The sequence below is a fragment of the Lissotriton helveticus genome, chromosome 3_1 (assembly GCF_964261635.1).
Source record: "Lissotriton helveticus chromosome 3_1, aLisHel1.1, whole genome shotgun sequence".
Taxonomy (NCBI): domain Eukaryota; kingdom Metazoa; phylum Chordata; class Amphibia; order Caudata; family Salamandridae; genus Lissotriton; species Lissotriton helveticus.
In genome coordinates, this window is record NC_136061.1 from 1,980,158,616 (window position 1) to 1,980,178,067 (window position 19,452).

The following is a 19,452-nucleotide window of genomic DNA, read 5'->3' on the forward strand; positions in this document are numbered from 1 at the left end:
AGAGATCGAAGTGCTTGAACAGGATCAGAGAGGGTTAGAAGAACGGGTTCAGGAAACAGAAACAGAAACAAAGACAATCGAAAGCCAAAAACAAAATATTCCTGAACAAGGCCAGATTAGCAACCAGGCAGAAGAATTTGATGCTAGCCCTGGAACTAGCCAGATAGGGGAAGTAGAAGAAGAAAGTGGAGAAGAATTGCCACAAGATAAAGAGAACAAGAGAATAAGAGAAGAAAGTGAAGTCCAAGTACCGACTAAGAGACTAAAGAAAAGAAACAACCTTGAGCCTAGGTTTGTAAAAAGATTGAGACTAAGGATAAAGACAGTGGAAGAAAAACGTGCAGAAGCAAGAAGAAGTGCTCGGATAGCAGAGCAAGAAGAAGACTCTTCCAAAAGAAGGAGTGAACGAATAAAAAGACAAAACAAAAAGTACAAGTCTCCTGAATGGACACTGGTTTTGGAAGAACTTGAAGATCTTGATATAACTGACGTGAGCGACGGAGAGCCCGTCCCTGAGTACTCAGCTGAAGAAGAAGACGAACCACCGTGAATTTGCACAAAGTAAGCTAGTTGTGTAAAGCCAAAAAGAGGGGTCGAGAAACTCCTTCTGAGCCAAAATGTCTGATTCAACAGTGAATGGTAGACCTAGTTGCAGCCGTTTTAAGACGTGTTGCAAGGTGTGTATATGTAGTGTAGTAGTACTGATAGTTATCTGGATAGGACTAACAATTTTCATTCCCTTTGCTGTAAGTAAAGATACTAACATTGTCCCTACTGAAGTTGTAAATACTGACAGTGAGGAGCTAACAACACAGAGTGTAGCAAGACATGAAAGAGCCCTGAGGCAAACAAAACAGAACTTAGAAGCATCAGATGAGGGAGGACTACATTATCATGGAGTTAAGAACAAGACACACTTAAATGTTTTCGCAAACTTGTTAATACACTATGTAGAGACTATGGAAATTGAAGATTGCTATGTCTGCATGAAGCTACCTACTTCTGTGGCTGAAGGCGTGACATACCATCACCTGCCATTGACATATGGAATCTCCTGTAGCATTTTAGCTAGTTTATTTTACAAAAGAGGACCGTTACAGTACTATTACTCTAACAATGACGTGATCTTTTCTGAACTTCCTATACGTGGGAACTTGAATCCTGTACATACCAAAAGTGACACCATAAGATATATGGGAGACTACTTTCTGACTATAGGTAACATTGACATAGCAGACGCACACAGAGATAACTTGACTTGTTCTTTGCGTGAGCAGGAAAAGATGTTCCTGAACATGGCAGAGAAAAGAAGAATTAAAATTCAAAAGAAGGCTAATGACGAAAGTCAGAAAAAGCCAAAGTGGGCAGAGAACATGGAAGGCACCTCATCTGGTGGAGCGGGTCCTGCTCTGTTGCTGGATTTTGAAAAGAAAGGCAAGCTATGTCTTCACCGCGAGAAGACTAGCTATTATAATAATGTTTTCATTGGTTCCAGTGAATGCGAACATAATTACAAGGTAATTGGAGGTTGGGGTTTCAAAAATGGGTCAGAGCCTGTGTTTCCTGGAATTTATTATATTTGTGGGGACAAGGCTTATTTCAAATTGCCGGATCACTGGTATGGAAGCTGCTACTTTGGCATTGTCTTCCCGAAAATATACCATGTGAATGGGAAAGCTGGAAGCAATGAAGATACTAATGGCTTAGTGCGTAGTAAAAGAGAAAGTATAGGTGAAATTATGGGTAGTATTTTCAGTGCACTGATACCTGGAGTGGGAGTGGTTCTGAACACTCACAGAATTTGCAAATTGTCTACTATAGTGGATGTGCTGTCTACTGAAACAGCTCATGGATTTCTGCTGGTCAATACTGAAATGGTTGCGATCAGATCAATGGTTCTGCAGAATCGACTTGCTCTTGACACCTTATTAGCGAAAGAGGGCGGAGTCTGCCGGATGTTGAAGGCGCAACATTGTTGCACTTATATTCCGGATAAAAGTGTACAGATCAAAAGATATGTGAAAAACATTACTAATTTGGCAAAAGAACTCAAACCACTCGAGGTTGATAGTGCCTGGAAGAGACTGGTAGATGGTCTCTCAAATGTAGGTCATTGGCTTGCTAGCATAGGTAAAAGCTTATTGTTCAAAATTCTGATGCCAATTGGTATTATAGGTCTTATTATACTTTCCATTTTCTTGTGCTGTAAATACCGCAAGCGCACCAAAAAGCACGAGGTAAATGCAAGAGGAGTGAAACGAAGTGTGGATGAGATTGAATTAGAGGAAGTGAATGATCAGATATACAAAAAGGTGAAGACTTCTCACCCTACTAAAACTGAGAGAGAAAAGTTAGAACGGTTGCTGGAAGAGATAGAACTTTATAAAGTGTGAAAGAAAGTTGGCATCTGGTTCCATTATAATTTGTGATGATAGTAAATATCATCAAAGAGGGGATTGATGAAGCAAAGCTTCGCATATTTTGCGGCTTGCCGAAGTCAAGAACCTCGTTTATGTGTAATACGGTAACAAGTGTATGTTCTACTAACATTTATGTTTAGTTTGGATAAGGATCGTGAAGCTTGCACATGTGTTTTACTAAAATAATTTACTCGAGTCATCTAAAATGGACGCCGCTTGTATTTAGTTACTGCGCATGCGTCAGCCACACTCACGTGTCCTGACGCGTCTGCAGAAGTGGAGGGAAAGTTATGCGCATGCGTAATTCATAGCTGTGCTTATCATGTGGTACTGCTCGTGCCACTGCTCTCGTGACTGTATCAATGTGGCTAACATTTAAACGCAATAGTTTTATTTCTTGATGATGAGTTAAAAGTATAAATCCTGTGATGTGTTTTCATAATGACATTACTATGTATTAATTTGTTTTCGCTTACTTTTCATGTACCGCGGGGAATGGGGTTTTGTCTGTGCCGAGAACCATCTTGGAGGTCCCTCTGCGCCTGCGCGACTTGCCGAGGCATGACAGACCTTGACTGATGGAACACAGCCAGTTGGCAGTGATGAGCAAGATGCTCCTGAGAAACGACCCGAAAACTCGGCTGAACCAATCATATGTGCTCACAGAGCAACAATGTTAAAGTTACCATTGTATTTCTGCACCAGTTCTCATGAGAACCCCAATCTAGTTAGGCGGTACCCTATTATGCAAATGTAGGCTTGAAACACTATGTCGTGATTGGTGTGTTACCCAAATCCTACCTTAGGACCAATCGAAATTAAGGGATTCTGACACTTTGCAACATTGGGGGGTGGTACACTGTCCCCAAACTGTATATCTACCCTGGGTTCACCTAGTGAACCGTCCGACTTGTCTGGTTTAGCTGACCTGTCACTGACCCAACGCACTCAATAGGTGACTGAAGATACAGAGCGCTGCGAAGCACTCTGTCCGAATTTGACCATAGACTGAGGTTCTACTGAACCTTAAAGTGCTGGCAAAGCACTTAGCTGGGAGTTCGCTGACCCAATCGGGGTCTTGATCGATAGCTGCAGAGCGGGTGGAGCGCAGGCGTTGCTTCCGAACTGTGGGTTCCGGTCCTGTCCTGAAGAGGGTCCTGTCCTGAGGGTTTGCTGTCCTGTCCTGAGGGTCCTGTCCTGATTTCTATTCCGAGGGTATCCTGTTCTGTCCTGGGTGTCCATTCTGCACCTGCTGTCCTTTGAGGGGTATCCTTCCTTGAGGGTTTCCTGTCCTTAACTGACCCGTGGCCAGGGTTTGGTTTCCACACCTTTCTAGGTAAATATTGCTCTGAAACTCTTAAATCTTGCACCTTCTGAATTTCTAACTTTTGCTTTAATAAAGTTCATCATTGCATATGTTACATTTTCCATGCCTTTCCGCAACTATTGAAAGTCAATTACATATTTTTCAAAGGTTTTGTTCCTATGTCTTCTCACTGGTTAGAAATTATATTTTGCATTGCAGTTTGTAATTTTATGATATGGTCTAGAACTTCATTGCCTAGATTGTTCAAAGGCCCATTCACCTTAAGTGAAGCGTGTTACTCTTTATAGGCCCTCCCATAGTTATTCATGCATAAACTGTTCATGCTTAAACATTTCTGAGATTTTATAGTATTTTCCATCTGCATTTCATATTACATTTGAATGATTACCCTGTCATTATTTCTTTATGCCTATATAATTTACGTTATCTTGGTTATTGATTGCCTTATTTTACTGTACCTCATGCAAGAAAATAATGAATTTTAGATAAACATTTTAAAACTTCCAGTTGTCCGTGGTCATTTAAACAGTATTTGAATGTTATTGTTTGGGTTTGTATTTTGCTGCCTTTCCTTTACAGCTAGCTCCCTGATTCATTGTGGTCATTAGGTACCCGCATCGGTGGATGGTAAGTCGGGTGCACTGAAAATTATTAGCAGGGAACACACACACATCAACTTGGTAGAGCTCGTGAAGTCACCTGATCGATGTATATGGTGATTTGAAAGTATATGGGCCCTGAAGCCGGAAACGGCGAAAACTATTGGTCGGGTGGCCTCGCGCGCTCTATCACTTTCAGGTGCTCAGCACCTGTACTTCTTTCACAGGGCCGGGGCTACAATTTCTGACCCTGCAGGTAATTGTTCAAATTCAAAATAAAAAGAATAACATACATTGCATGGTTTCTGGCTGGTAAATGTTCATAGACAGGCCAGCATACACCTGTCCAGGCAGGCATGATTGTGTATCACCAAGCTAGTGATGATGTAATCTCGCCGATCACAAATCCAAGAAGTCATCGCCAAAGTATGTCTTGCATTCTATTGCCAGAGTCTGCTGCACCATGCCACTGCCTGAGCCTAAGCCTCCCATTGGATAATTGTAGCTGGGAGGTGGCTCAAGACGGAGTTGAGGCAAGGAAGCTGCAAGAGCGCATTTGGAACTTGGAGTGAGGGCTCTTGGGGAGAATAAACGAAAGTAAGTGTGGACTTCCCCTTGCTGTGTAGCCAGAGTAGCATATCCTGCAGCCCTGCATTGCTGCTATCCTCAACATGCTCGATGCGGCTGTCGCCCAACACAACTTTTGTGCGCCATGTCATCACCAGTAGAATCTGTGCGCTGCACCCCAGCATGGTAATTGCTGAGCGTGCGTGGGTCCAGTAGGCACCACAGCCGTAATTACCGGCATTGGCAGCATTACGGCTGGGGACAAGGCCTGTGCTGTAGCAGGCAGGGTTACAACAAGCTGAGCAGTGAATGCCAATGCCGTCGCCATCCCTGGACCTACTAATTACAGGCAGCACTGGTAGTGACATCACCTGCTGTGTTCGAGCAGCTACCTGTTCTGCAAATAACCCAGTTATACTGCACTGATTAATAGATGCAAATAAAGAATTTTGATTTGGTGTACATTTTGTTTCTGCACTCGGTGTAGGTAAGAAAGAAAAACACATGCCATCTTCCTCTTCTTTAGGAAAGACAACACGAAAACGCAGAGTTCAAAATAGCAGGGACATGTACAGGCTGACGACAGGGGTCACAGGCAGCAGTGTTATAGATGAGAGAGAGAGAGCAGGAGTAAAGAGGAGAGAGATAAGACGGAGCTAAGTAGAAGAAGATACAAAGAGAAAGCAGCAATGATGTGAAGAAGAGAGCATTAAGAAGAGAGAAGATAGAATGAAAGGATGTAGAGGACAGGACAGATGAAAAAAAGCAGACAAATGATAAAACGGAGACAGAGCTAATCACTGCTAGAAGAGTGATCGTAAAGAGCCAAGATCGAGGGTAGAGAGAGCAGTGCATGGATAAAAGTGAAGAGGAAAAAGGGCAGGGGTAGAATGAATAGAGGGCAAATCAGGAATGCAGGATATAAGTAAACACACCAGTTGTGACAAAGATGATAGAAAACAATTAGAGAGGTGAGAGGATAGACTCTTAGAGCAAAGACGTAGGGGACAGAAAACAGATCAAGGTTAGAAGATAGAGACTGAGGCAGTGAGAGTGTTGAAAGTGGGGCTCACCGGAGGAAGAAGTGATCTGTGGCCTCCTTGGCAACATTTTCAGCACCTGCACTTCTTCTTTTACAAATTAAGCATTGCACATTACACAAGGCACGCCTAAAGGATTAGTCAACGTTTGTTGAATGGTTTGGTACTATATGCAGGATTGTCACCCCCTTGTTTATCATACATGTAAAACATGTGACACTTTCCATATGTAAGGAGTCTTATACTGTGTAACGAAGCACTGATTAATTGCATTTGGTGATTTATCTCGTGATAAAAATCGATCCTTGTGCAAAGTTAGTAAGAAATAACGGCTGCCAGCAGGGCGGATTTAAGCAAACGAAACAGGCTCACAAGAGAGCCTCTGACTAGCCGTGCCCTGAACGCCTGGCAGGTGCCCAGCGTGGCAGTGAGTCACTCCAGGGCCGCGCGCATTTGCACATCACACGGGGCTTTATCTGCCACCCTTCCCTTCCCTCGCTGCATTTCCGGCCCTGCACTTGATGTGTGCCAGCTGCCCTGGCTGGGCGCCCAGCAGAACCTGGCAGGAGGGGTGCGGCACCTCCCTGTCCTCTTGAGCAGGGCACAGCAAGCACACTCTTGAAGGCCGGCCTGCCCACGCCCCGTCATGCCACACACTCTGGGTCCACTCGGGGTGAAAGGTGATGCAATGCCATGCTGAGATCATACTGTGTGCTGTATGAATAGCCATGGTTCATAGACTCTAGAGGACACGGGGTCCGGGTGAACTGCTTACAGAACATCATGCTACATAGCTACCAGCAGGTCCCACGTCACGCCGCCACAGGTTTTAACCTACAGAACTTCGTATCTGACATGTACAGGCCCATATGTATAGTACTAGCAAGCAACTGCAAACCAAGGAATACAAAGTGGTGCTGTCTAAAATTTCAGGGCTGGCTGAAAGTACAACTTGTGGTCACACAACATCTTCGCCATGTGTTCCAAGTCTGGCGCCTTTCACCAGCAACAAATCCACACTAAGGGATAGTTGTAGGAAACATGTTTGCGTTGGCAAACGACCAGATTTGCAGAATCGGGTCATTTACAAATGTAAAAATGCCTTTTCGGTTGTACTAAGGCCAAATTGCAATTCGGTAACCTGTTATTGAATCGCAATTTGGGTTTGTGAATTGGCATTAGGAGGTGTGTTTAGGGCGTCCCTTCCACATACCAATTCGCATTGGTATGTATGAAATGTTTTGTGACTGAAATGCAGTCGTGAAACCTTCACACTTTAACGCCAACTTAAAGTTCGTTGTAACCTATTCTCATGTGGGGAGGCCTTTCCCTTTGAGAATAGAAAAAAATCAAACTTAAATGTTTCATTTTCTTCTTTTTAAACAAAGCCCGTTTTGCTGTAAGGAAAATGGGCTTTGTTTTAAAAAAATGCTTTATTTAAAAGAGCAATCACAGACATGATAGTCTGCTGACCTCAGCAGGCCACCATCCTTGTGACGGTAGCAAATCGTAGTGGTTCACAAATTGTTACCTACCTCATTACCATTCATGAGGTAGGTAGGTCTATTTCCGACCCACTACGAATCACTATTTTAGGAATACGGACTAAATAACACCTTTGTACATTAGTAACAGCGATTGCCAAATATCTATTCGCAAAAAATGCTATTTGGTAATCGCTATTACTATTCTTCGTACATCTAGCCCCAAGTTCTCAGAAACAATTTAGGCAATTATGTTTGCAGGGTCTATACTAAAAAACTCACTACCATACACTTAAATTCTCTGGTGTGGATCAGGATCATGATAAACAAGTATTGGAAGAGCCAATAAGTCTCTTCTACGCAAGAGCTAATGGCGTAGAGTTCAGAGTAGAATGGTGTAGAGTGCAGTGGTGCAGAGGAGGGTATTGTGGCAAAAAAGTGGGGTGGGACACATTGCAGTGGCATACAGTGGGATGCTAGAGTGCAGTGGCATAGAATGCAGTAGTGTAGAGTTCAGTGGCAGAGTCCAGTGTTGAAGAGTAGAGTGTCGTAGAGTTCAGTGGTGTAGAGTGCAGTGGCGTAGAGTGATGTAGACAGCAGTGGCATAGACTACAATGGTGCAGAATGGGGCAGAGTAGAGTGCAGTAGCGCAGAGTAGACACGCTGCTCCCTGTGGTATCGTAGCGCTTCACTGCCAGATTGCTCTTCATAAGCTCACATTGCTCAGATTGATCTTTAATAATTCGCATTGCTTAGATTGTTCTTGATAGCTCGCTTTGGTCCTGCAATCATTAGTGCTGCTTGCTGTGAATTATTGTATCGTAGCGCTATTTTGCGGAAGCGCGCATTCACTAGCATTCCATTGTGCTTTGCTGCCTTTGCCTGTATAATTCTTTTGTGCCTTATGGTGCCGGTGCCACTGCCCACTACATAGCGCTTATTAGGTTGTGCCCCAATCCAGTTTCGCTTTTGGCTTGCAGCCATTTTGGTGTTTGTTGTGCCTCCCTGCCCGGCTCTCCACCCCGCTCCCGCCTCCCAGCTGCTCCTCCCTCGCCCCTCCCATCTCCACTATCCACATATGACAGATGCCTTTGCGCGCAGCGTTCACGCGCAGCGGTCGCGCCCCATGCGCGCCGAAGGTGCGCCAAAGGTAAGCCCGTCTACGCCCGTCCGCGCCTGGACCCGCAAAATCCACTCCTCCCGCATTACGTACGACGCTGCAACCCTCTCAGCCCTTAACCCCGGCCGCACACCACAATGCTACCAAGCTGCCCCAGGACACACGCATGGACCCTTCACCTGCCACTCCTGCAAGTTCGACTGCATCAGGACCCACACCAAATCCACAAACTTCAAACAGAGCTCCGACACTAACCACCTAAAGTGCATCCTGCTCAACACCCGCTCAGTACACAGACACTCCATTGAACTCTGGAACCTACACGACACTACTTCGCCGGACATCGCCTTCCTTACAGAAACATGGATGAACGCCTCTTCAGCGCCCGACATCGCCATAGCCATCCCGGACGCCTACAAGTACATCCGAAAAGATCGCACCAACCAAGCAGGAGGAGGCATCGCCATCGTCCATAAGAACACCATCCGCATCACGACCAGTTCCGACGACAACATCGCTACCGCCGAACACCTTCACTTCCAGATCCACACCGACCCCAAAACCACACTCAGAGGCACCCTCATCTACAGACCATCAGGACCCCGCACACAATTCAGCGAAGACATCGCTGACTTCATCAGCCCACATGCCCTCCCCTCCGAGAACTACATTCTACTGGGAGACCTCAACTTCCACCTGGAAAAGAAAAACGACAGTAACACCCCACCCTTCTGGACAACATGGCCAATATCGGACTCAAACAACTTGTTGACACCCCCACCCACCTTTCCGGACACACGCTCGACCCTATCTTCACCTCCAGCAAGCACATCTCCTTCGATCACGCCACAGCTCTCCATTGGACGGACCACAGCTGCGTTCACTTCAACTACAAAAAGACCACGACCCACAACTCCCCACAACCTATTCCTCGAAGAAATTGGAACAAAATCACCACCGACCAGCTCTTCACATCGCTTCACCAAAACCCCCCTGTCAAATCATCAGACCCAAACCAAGCAGCCACCAACCTCACACAATGGATCACCCACAGCGCCGACGAACTAGCACCCTTGAAAAACCATCTAATCAAGCAAGGTAGCAAAAAAGCCCCCTGGTTCAACGATGACCTTAAGAAATCCAAGAAGTTCTGTCGTTCTCTCGAGAAAACCTGGAGAAGAAACCGAACCACTGATAACCTGACCACCTTCAAGAACGCCACCCGCAAACACCACCAACTGATCCGATCCACCAAGAAATCAGCATTCAAGGACCGACTTGACAACAACGCCCAAAACCGCAAGGAACTATTCAACATCGTCAAAGAATTTACCAACCCCACCGCCGGCACCAACGACGTCACCCCCTTCCAAGACCTCTGCGACTCTCTATCCTCATTCTTCCACAACAAAATCGCCGAAATACATAACAGCTTTGAAAACCAGTCCGAAGACCAGTCCACCCCACCCACCTCCGAACCAAAACTGCACTCTAACAACCTTTGTGCCTGGAACCCAATCACCACCGAAGACACCGTCCGCCTGATGAACTCCATCCACTCAGGATCGCCAACCGACCCATGTCCCCACCACATTTTTAACAGAGCAGACTCCATCATCGCACCTCATCTCCGCGATGTCATCAACTGTTCCTTCAACTCCGCTACCTTCCCGGAAAACTGGAAACATGCAGAACTCAGCGCCCTTCTGAATTAACCCACAGCAGACCCCACTGAACTTAAGAACTACCGCCCCATCTCGCTCCTCCCATTCCCTGCCAAAGTCATCGAGAAAGCCGTCAACAGTCAGCTCGCCACCTTCCTCGAATCCAACAAATCCCTCGACCCTTCACAATCCGGCTTCCGAGCCAAACATAGCACCAAAACCGCCCTCATAGCATCAACAGATGACATTCGAACATTACTGGACAACGTAGAAACAGTTGCCCTCATCTTACTTGACCTCTCCGCAGCCTTCGACACAGTCTGTCATAGCACCCTCATACAACGCCTCAGCAACATCGGAATACAAGGAAAAGCATTGGACTGGATCACCTCGTTCCTCACCGGAAGAACCCAGAGAGTCCGCCTTCCCCCTTTTAGATCAGAGGCCACCGAAGTCATCTGCGGCGTACCACAAGGATCATCACTCAGTCCCACCCTCTTCAACGTATACATGAGTCCCCTCGCATCCATCGCGCGCCTACACAACCTCAAGATCATCTCCTACGCAGACGACACCCAGCTGATCCTCTCCCTCACCAAAGACCCAAACATCGCCAAAACCAACTTACACGAAGGAATGAAAGAAGTAGCCGAGGGGATGAAGAACAGCCGTTTAAAACTAAACTCTGACAAAACTGAAGTCATCATCTTAGGGTCACCCCCCTCTGCCTGGGACGACTCATGGTGGCCACCGGCCCTGGGAACCGCACCCATACCTACGGATCACGCACGTAACCTGGGATTCATCCTGGACTCCTCCCTCTCGATGACCAGACAAGCCAACACCGTCTCATCATCATGCTTCAACATTCTACGCATGCTCAAAAAAAGCTGCAGTTGGATCCCCACCGAAACAAGAAAGGCGGTCACTCACGCACTGGTTACCAGCCGACTGGACTACGGAAACACCCTTTACGCCGGAACCACAGCCAAACTACAGAAAAAACTCCAACGCATCCAAAACGCCTCAGCCAGACTCCTATTGGACATCCCTCGGCGAGCTCACATCTCCGGACACCTGAAAGACCTCCATTGGCTCCCTGTCAACAAGAGAATAACGTTCCGTCTCCTCACCCACGCACACAAAGCCCTCTACGACCTAGGACCCGAATGCCTCAACACGCGACTATCCTTCTACACCCCCTCCCGCCAACTACGATCGTCCAATCAAGCCCTCGCCGCAATTCCGCGTATCCATATATCCACCATGGGGGGGGGGGGGGGGGGGGAGATCCTTCTCCTACCTAGCGGCCAAAACCTGGAATTCTCTCCCCACCCACCTCCGCCTCACACAGAACCACCTCTCCTTCAGAAAGCAACTAAAAACTTGGATATTCGATAAGTAAAGCACCCCCCTCCCTCAAGCGCCTTGAGACCCTCTGGGTGAGTAGTGCGCTATATAAATTTTGGAACTTGAACTATAGTTTCAGAATAGAGTGGAGTGGTCCAGGGTAGAGTGAAGTGGCGTAGACTGCTGTGGTGCAGGGTAGAGTGGATGGACAAAGAGTAATGGTATAAAAGGGTGTAGAGTGCCATGGCATGGAGTGCAGTTGTGCAGAGTAAATTAGAGTGGAACACAGTGTATTGGCATAGAGTGCAGGGGCGTACAGTGGAGTTATACAGAGTAGAGTGCATTGGCATAGAGTGCAATCGTGCAGAGTTGTAGAGTGGAGTGGTGTGGTGTTTAGGAGGGTTGTACAGAGTAGAGTGGTGTGGCCTAGATTGCAGTGGTGTAGAGCAGAGTCGCGTAGAGTGCATTGGCACAGAGTAGAGAGGCACATAGTGGAGTAGAATGCAGTGACGCAAAGGCGTTATGTAAAGTGGAGTGGTGCAGAGTAGTGTAGTGGCATGAAGTGGTGCAGAGTGGAGTGGTGTAGTGTGGAGTATGCATGGTGTGGTAACACACTGCCATTATAGGCAACATATTTTCAATGGAAATGACCATTACATTTTCACAGACATCCAGTTTTACAAATAAAACTATACAGCACCCAAATGTTAATGTGTGGAAATGGCATAATCTAGAGCATTGATTTGTTTTGATCACATTCAAGTATTTGTTTCCAACACACGTCAAAATTAACTGAACATGTGCTGTATTTGTGCTTTGCTAATTCTGATATAGTCTGATATTCTTTCATAGTTTATTTAAATGTTGTGTGCTAGGAAAAAGAACCTTTCCTCTACCCGCACTATCCAAATGATTGTCACTTAAATTCTCTCACTTTGAAGTCTGAGAAAGAAAAGTAAACACCAAGCTGCCTCAGAAGACAAAGCCTGACAATTGACCTTTGTCATTGAAAGGGCAGTAAACGTGACAAGATCAGAACAAGATTTATAGAACGAAGCACTCATGGAAGAATACAAGGAGAGGTAGTGTGAAAAGGCTTTGCTCATTGGGAGGGGTGAACTGAACCTGGACATCCTAAGGCATATAAAGCCACCAAATAGGAAGCCAAAAAATGTGACTTACAAACCACAAAGCCAATGGTAAACAACTGGCGGAATGCATTCCCACGAAAGCTTTCTGAATGTCCCAAAACTAAACATTTGAAAACAGTTTAGGAGACAAGAACGAAAAGTGGCTGCTAGCACAGTACCTCCATCAGGAAATCGGAAATGTCATGAACCAGCAGAGTCATCGTGCCTACGCGTACGTAATTGACGCACCACGAGAAGTTGAGAAGGAAAATGGTGGCACAGTGATGGATTACTTGCACTTTAAAATCCTGAATGGAAACAAAAACAACACGCAAATAATTTGAAACGGATGGCTGGTAATATGTTGAAAACATTTGTGTGAAATGCATGTTTGTCAAACACTTTGCCTTGAAGTTATTTTTCAAAATATAATGGACCTTTGTGAAAATCACACAAGTCTAAAATTAAATGAAAGAAAACGTAGCTTTGTTACATACAGAACAAGCTGTGGTTTACATTTACATACACACTCTTCTAAAGTGCAGGGAGAAGGGCATATTTCTCCAACTGTCAAATGCCATTTATTATTGCAACTATTTTCTGCCACAGAAGGCAACTTTTAAGCAACAGAAAGTATAAGGAAATTCAACCAATGTTTTTAGAAGTGTACATTTTCGTGGTTGCCAGTACTATTTTTACAGTGACAAACCATCTACCTCCACTCTCGGACTCATTCCAAACTTCTCATAGTATTCTAAGCTTCCAAATAACCCTTTCCAGACCCTTCCCTCTTTTATCACTCCTTTATCCTAATCATCCAACTAACAGGTACACATATCCACTACTCCACAATTTATATTTTTTCTCTACTTTACGACTCTCCTCAAACCACTACTTTGTGACTGATCCTAAACCTCTTTCAGACTATTCCCCTACATCCACTCTGTCGACTCATCCCATATGACTATCGAATCCCAAATAACCCTCTCCAAACTTTTCCCTCCTTTATCCCATTCCAATTAACAGCTGCACAAGTCCACCACTCTCAATAATAATTTATATTTTGCCAAAGAGCGCAACACCTCATCAACGGTAGTAAGCGCTAAATAAAGTGTAGGTTATTTACCTTGTAAGTATCTATTCATAGCGGGAGGTGCTGTAGATTTACATGCTATGCATATTCCTGCAATCTAGTTTTGGGCTCGGACGCTGCAAGTTGTTTTTCCCCGAGGAAGTTTTATGGTTGGCAGTATGTTGACTCTCTCCCTCAATGTATTGCGCATAGTCAATGGCTCCTTTGTTATATAATGTTTTCTTTTACTTGCCATATAGGGACTGAGGATATAGTCTGTTATGTTAGCTTTGCTGTTGAACATGGGGTTGATGGTGTGTATATTTGTCACCATCTAATACCGGCCAGAGAATGTGAGGGTGCATGTGAACCAGCAGCATTACACTCTATGAATAGATGCTTACAGGGTAAGTAACAAACTCCATTTGTAGTATGTGTTGGCTGCAGACACACATGCTATGCATAGACTAATGCAGTGCCCCTCCCTCTGGTGCTTTAGGCATGAGATGGTGCGTTTGTTTGAAATAATGTTCGAAGGACCGTTTGTTCAACTAGAGCTTGTTGTATGGCTTGTACATCCACAGAATAGTGTTTTGTAAAAGTGTGTGGGTTTATCCATATTGTGCACTGCAAATGTCAATGAGAGGAATATTTCTTAGAAAAGCCATTGTTGCTCCTTTTTTTTCTTGTTGAATGAGCCCTTGGCATGGTTGTTAATGCTCTTTTAGCTTTGGCATAGCAAATTTGTATACATTTGATTATCCATCGTGCTATTCCCGATGATGGGTAGTATCACCATTATGTGGATTTGAGATAGATCTAAACAGTTGTGTTTTTCTGAATGGTTTGGTGTGTTCTAAATAATAAAGAAGTGCACGTCTAACATCAACTGTATGTCAGGCTGTCAGGCATGTTCTGCTACATTTTCTGGTTTTGGGAAGAAAACTGGTAACTCCAAAGTTTGATTTAAGTGGAAAGGTGATTTAACTTTTGATAAGAACTTTGGGTTTGTGCGTAAACGCACTTTACCTCGGAGCACTTGAAAACATGGTTCTTCAATAGTGAGCGCATGTATTTCGCTGACCCTTCGAAGGGATGTTATTGCTACCAGGAAAGTCACCTTCCACATTAAGAATTGTATTGGACAGTCATGTAGTGGTTCAAATGCTGGTCCCATGAGTCTTGTTAATCCAGTGTTTAAGTTCATTGTCGTACAGGTGGTGTTCAAGATGGAATGAATCTTTTTAATCATTCCATGAAGGTTTTGATGACAGGAATATGGAAAAGGGACTGATGCGTTCTGTTTTGTCGATACGCTATAATGGCTGATCAAATGTAGGCGTATTGAGGTATATGCTAACTGTGCTGTTTGTAAATATAATAAGTAATTTACTAGTTGTTCTGTTGGAGAGGATGTATTCATATTTTGTGATGCACAATAGTGAACAAACCGTTTCCATTTAGCAGCATGGCATGCTCTTGTAATTGGTCTTCTGGCCTCTTAAATTTGACATGCATTCTGAAGATCGGTTCAAGTATCTAAACTCTAGGACTTCAGGAACCAGATTGCAAGATTGAGCTGTTCAGTGTTTGGTTGTCTCACCCTGCCAGTGCTGTGACTGAGGAGGTTTGGATAATTGGGTAGCTTCTCGTGAGGTACTATCAAGGTTAATGAAGTCGGTCAACGTTTCCTGACCAAGTACAGAATGGGTGGGAGAGGCGGAAAAACGTAAGCAAATATCTTACCAGTTCATCCATAGTGCATTCCCCTTAGTTTGAGGGTGTGTGTGTATAGATGCGAACCTTTGGCATTGTGAGTTTTCGGCAGTGGCGGAGATCTATTGTTGGGGTTCCCCACCATTGGAAGTATTGTTGTAGCAATTGAGTGTGTATTTCCCACTCGTGAACTTGTTGCTGTGTCCTGCTTAGCAGGCCTATGATGGAACTGTTCTATGCTGTAGGAGGTTGACTTTGTGACGGTTTGCCCATTTCCATATGGTGTGTGCCAGTTGAATGGAAAGGTTCCTTCCCTGTTTCCTAATGTAATACATTGCGGTCTTACTGTCTACTAGTAGAGAGACATTATTTCCCATTATATTTGGCAGGAATGCTTTTGAGAGCCATGTAAATGGCGAATGTCTGTTATTGTGTGGTCCAGTGTCCCTGAACTACAAGGTCTTTCATATGAGCACCCAAACACATGAGTGATGCATCAGCTAGGTTTGTGACTTGCAGTATTGGGTCCTTGAAGGCTCATCCTTTCAGTATGTTGAAGGTGTTCCAGCATTGCAGTGCCTGTTGGACTTTGGCTAAAACAAACATTCGATCGTCCATATTGCTTCCCCTTGTGACCAATGGGATGCTAAGCACTCTTGGAGGGGTCTCATTTGTAGTCTTGCATGAGGTACTATTGCTATCCATAATGACATCCCTAGAAGGTGCATCACTGTGTTGACTGGTAGGGGATGTAGCTAAAAAAGCTCCAGTTGGTTTTGGAGATTGCGAACCCTTTGTGGATTAGGGTATTCTGTCGCCGATAGAAAATGCTACTTACAAGTATGCATCCGTTCTTGGCATGTAGGGCTGCTGACATCAGCTGAGTTGTAATAGGCACAGCGAGAATACCGCTGAGTTGTATTAGGAATATGTTTATTGCCAGCAAGAATATCTTGGAAAATGAGTAAAACGTAAACTAGATATGCGAATATTGTCTAAGCTTACGCAGACTTGCAGTGCAATTGATTTGTCTTGCGAAAAACAATTTTTTGGACCACATTGTATCATTGTCAGTAATTATGAACGTTGTGTGTAAACATTTGTGAATTCATTTGTTCTATTGAATATTGTTAAGTGTATGAAATAGTGTATGTATTTGTAAATGTTTGTTGGTAAATTCTGTGTGTAAATCTGTGGAGAACAGTTGCCCCTTTATATTATATATGAATGAATTGAAATTTTGGGTAAAATAAATAACCCAGCCACCAACAGAAAATAGTGTGGTTTTTCTCCTTGAAATAAATGGAATCTAAGTGATATTGGAACCTAGGTTATTGTTGTTGTTAGACATTCATATCTTAGCATAGATCGCCACCTAGTGTTGGGTCCGGATGTTTGCACTTTGTTGTCTTGGAATAGTCTTCGAAGTATCCCAAGATAGGGGACTCCTCCCCTCGACTACAGTGCGCATGGGCATCTTCTCCATCCTCAGATTGTTTTTCGCCATTGTGGCAAAGATGGAGTATAGAAAAGTAAGAGATGACCATGTAAATGTTTAAGAAGGTAACCCTGCAGCTGTGACAGGCACCGGGGAGGAGGGTGGGCGATATGAATGTCAGCAGCCCTACATTGAAAGCTCAGATGCATACTGGTAAGTAGCATTTTCCGTTCGAGGCATTTGGGCTGCTGAATTCATATTTTAGCATAGACTGTATAGTAGTTTCTCCTCTAGCGGTGGTCGCCTGTACCAGCTGCAGTGGTTTGAAAGAGAGTTTTAAAGACAGCCTGGCTTACAGCAGCTTGTTGCTTAGCTTGCACGTCAACACAGTAGTGTTTAGTGAAAGTGTGTATGGTAGACCACGTAGCTGCCCTACATATGTCTTCCAAGGGAATATTTCATAGGAAAGCCATAGATGCCCCCATTTTGCACATTGAGTGTGCCCTTGGGGGAACTGTTAAAGTGTGCTTCGCTTTTTGATAGCATATTTGAATGCATTTAACGATCCATCTGGCTATTCCTGTCTTGGAAATGGGATTACCTTTATGTTGTGGTGAAAAGGCAACAAATAGTTGCTTTGTCTTTCTGAATGATTTTGTACTGTCAACGTAATATAGCAGAGCCCTTTTAACGTCTAGTGTGTGTTGAGCTCTTTCAGCTACTGATTATGGGTTTTGAAAGAAAACTGGCATTTCTATGGACTGATTGATGTGAAAAGTGGCGATAACTTTTGGCATAAATTTAGGGTTTGTACGGAGTACTATCTTATTGTGGTGTATTTGCCTGAAAGGTTCCTGAATGGTTAGTGCCTGTAGCTCACTCACTCACCTGAGGGAGGTAATGGCAATTAAAAAAGCCACCTTCCATGTTAAGAATTGTAGTTCACATGAATGAAGTGGTTCAAAGGGAGGTCCCATGAGTCTGGTAAGTACTATGTTCAGGTTCCAGACTGGAGAAGGTGGATGCTTTGGAGTGATAATTCTTTTAAGTCCTTCCATAAAAGCTTTGATAGGTGGTATTCTAAACAGAGAGACATGTTGTCCGTTTTGAAGATATGCTGCTATAGCAGCAAGGTGTAGCCTTATGGATGAGTATGCTAGGTTACATCTCTGAAGATGTAGCAGGTAACAAATTAAGTTTTGGATGGGGGCATCTAATGGATTGATTTGATTATTATTACAATAAATTACAAATCTTTTCCATTTAGCTGCGTAGCATGCTCTGGTAGTGGGACGCCTTGCTTCCTTGATCATGTTCATGCAGTCGGGAGGCAAGTTAAGATATCCGAACTCTAGGACCGTAGGAGCCAGATCACTAGGTTAATCTGATTGGGATCTGGGTGCCTGATTTCTCCATGGTTCCGTGTTAGCAATTGTGGCGAAAGGTGCAGCCTTTGGTGGGGGACTAAAGAGAGTTCCAGGAGTGTCGTGTACCATGGCTGTCTTGCCCATGTGGGAGCAACCAGGATCATTGTGAGTGACGGTTGCCTTAGTTTGCGTGCCACTAATGGAATCAGTGGGGTTGGTGGAAAAGCGTACGCAAATCTGCCTGACCAGTTCATCCATATCGCCTTGCCCTGTGACAACGGGTGTGGGAACCTGGAGGCAAAGGACTGGCATTTTGAGTTTTCTTTTGTGGCAAACAGATCTATGTCTGGATGTCCCCACTTTTGGAAGAAGGGGTGGAGAACTTGAGGATGAATCTCCCATTCGTGTATTTGCGGATAGTGTCGGCTCAGTAGGTCTGCTGTCTGGTTGTCTATTCCTGGAAGGTGTTCCGCCAGGAGATAAATGTTTTGAGGAATTGCCCACTTCCATATGCTCTGTGCTAGGTGGGACAGTTGTAGAGAGTGTGTCCCTCCCTGTTTTTGGATGTAGAACATGGCTGTCATGTTGTCCATCCGGATTAACACAGCCTTGTTGCTCAAGTATTTCTGAAAAGCCCTCATTGCTAGGAATACTGCTAGTAACTAAGTAGTTTATATGTAGTGTCTTCTGTTTGACTGTCCAGAGACCTTGGACTGTATATTGAAGGAGATGGGCTCCCCAACCTGTCAGTGATGCGTCCGCTGTTAATACTACCTGTAGAACTGGCTCTTGGAACAGTCGCCCCTTGGAAAGGTTTTGTGGGCTCCACCACTGCAGAAAGCGGTAAGTGCGACTGTCTACCAACACTAGGTCTTGTAATGGTCCTTGAGCTTGGTTCCATTGGTGTGCTAGGCATTGTTGTAAGGGACGCATGTGCAGCCGAGCGTGAGGGACGATGAATATGCAGGAGGCCATCATGCCTATGAGCTGCATGAACACTCGAGCTGGCAGGGAGTGTTGTGGCTGAAATTTGTGAATGAGAGATTGTATGTTGGCTATCCTGTTTTCGTTTGGATATGCCCTTGCTATGGAGGTGTTGATTGTGGCTCCCAGATATTGCTGTATGTGGGAGGGTTGAAGATGTGATTTTGGGTAGTT

At 44.7% G+C, this 19,452-nt stretch overlaps 1 protein-coding gene across 1 annotated transcript in view; it reads right to left on the minus strand.

Moving 5' to 3' along the window:
- CERS3 (ceramide synthase 3) overlaps positions 1-19,452 on the minus strand; it is a 375,229-nt gene that overhangs the window by 50,875 nt on the left and 304,902 nt on the right. The window contains exon 7 of the mRNA XM_078683111.1: positions 12,881-13,009. Within this exon, the coding sequence (XP_078539237.1) occupies positions 12,881-13,009 (129 nt within the window). The remainder of the gene's footprint in view (positions 1-12,880; positions 13,010-19,452) is intronic.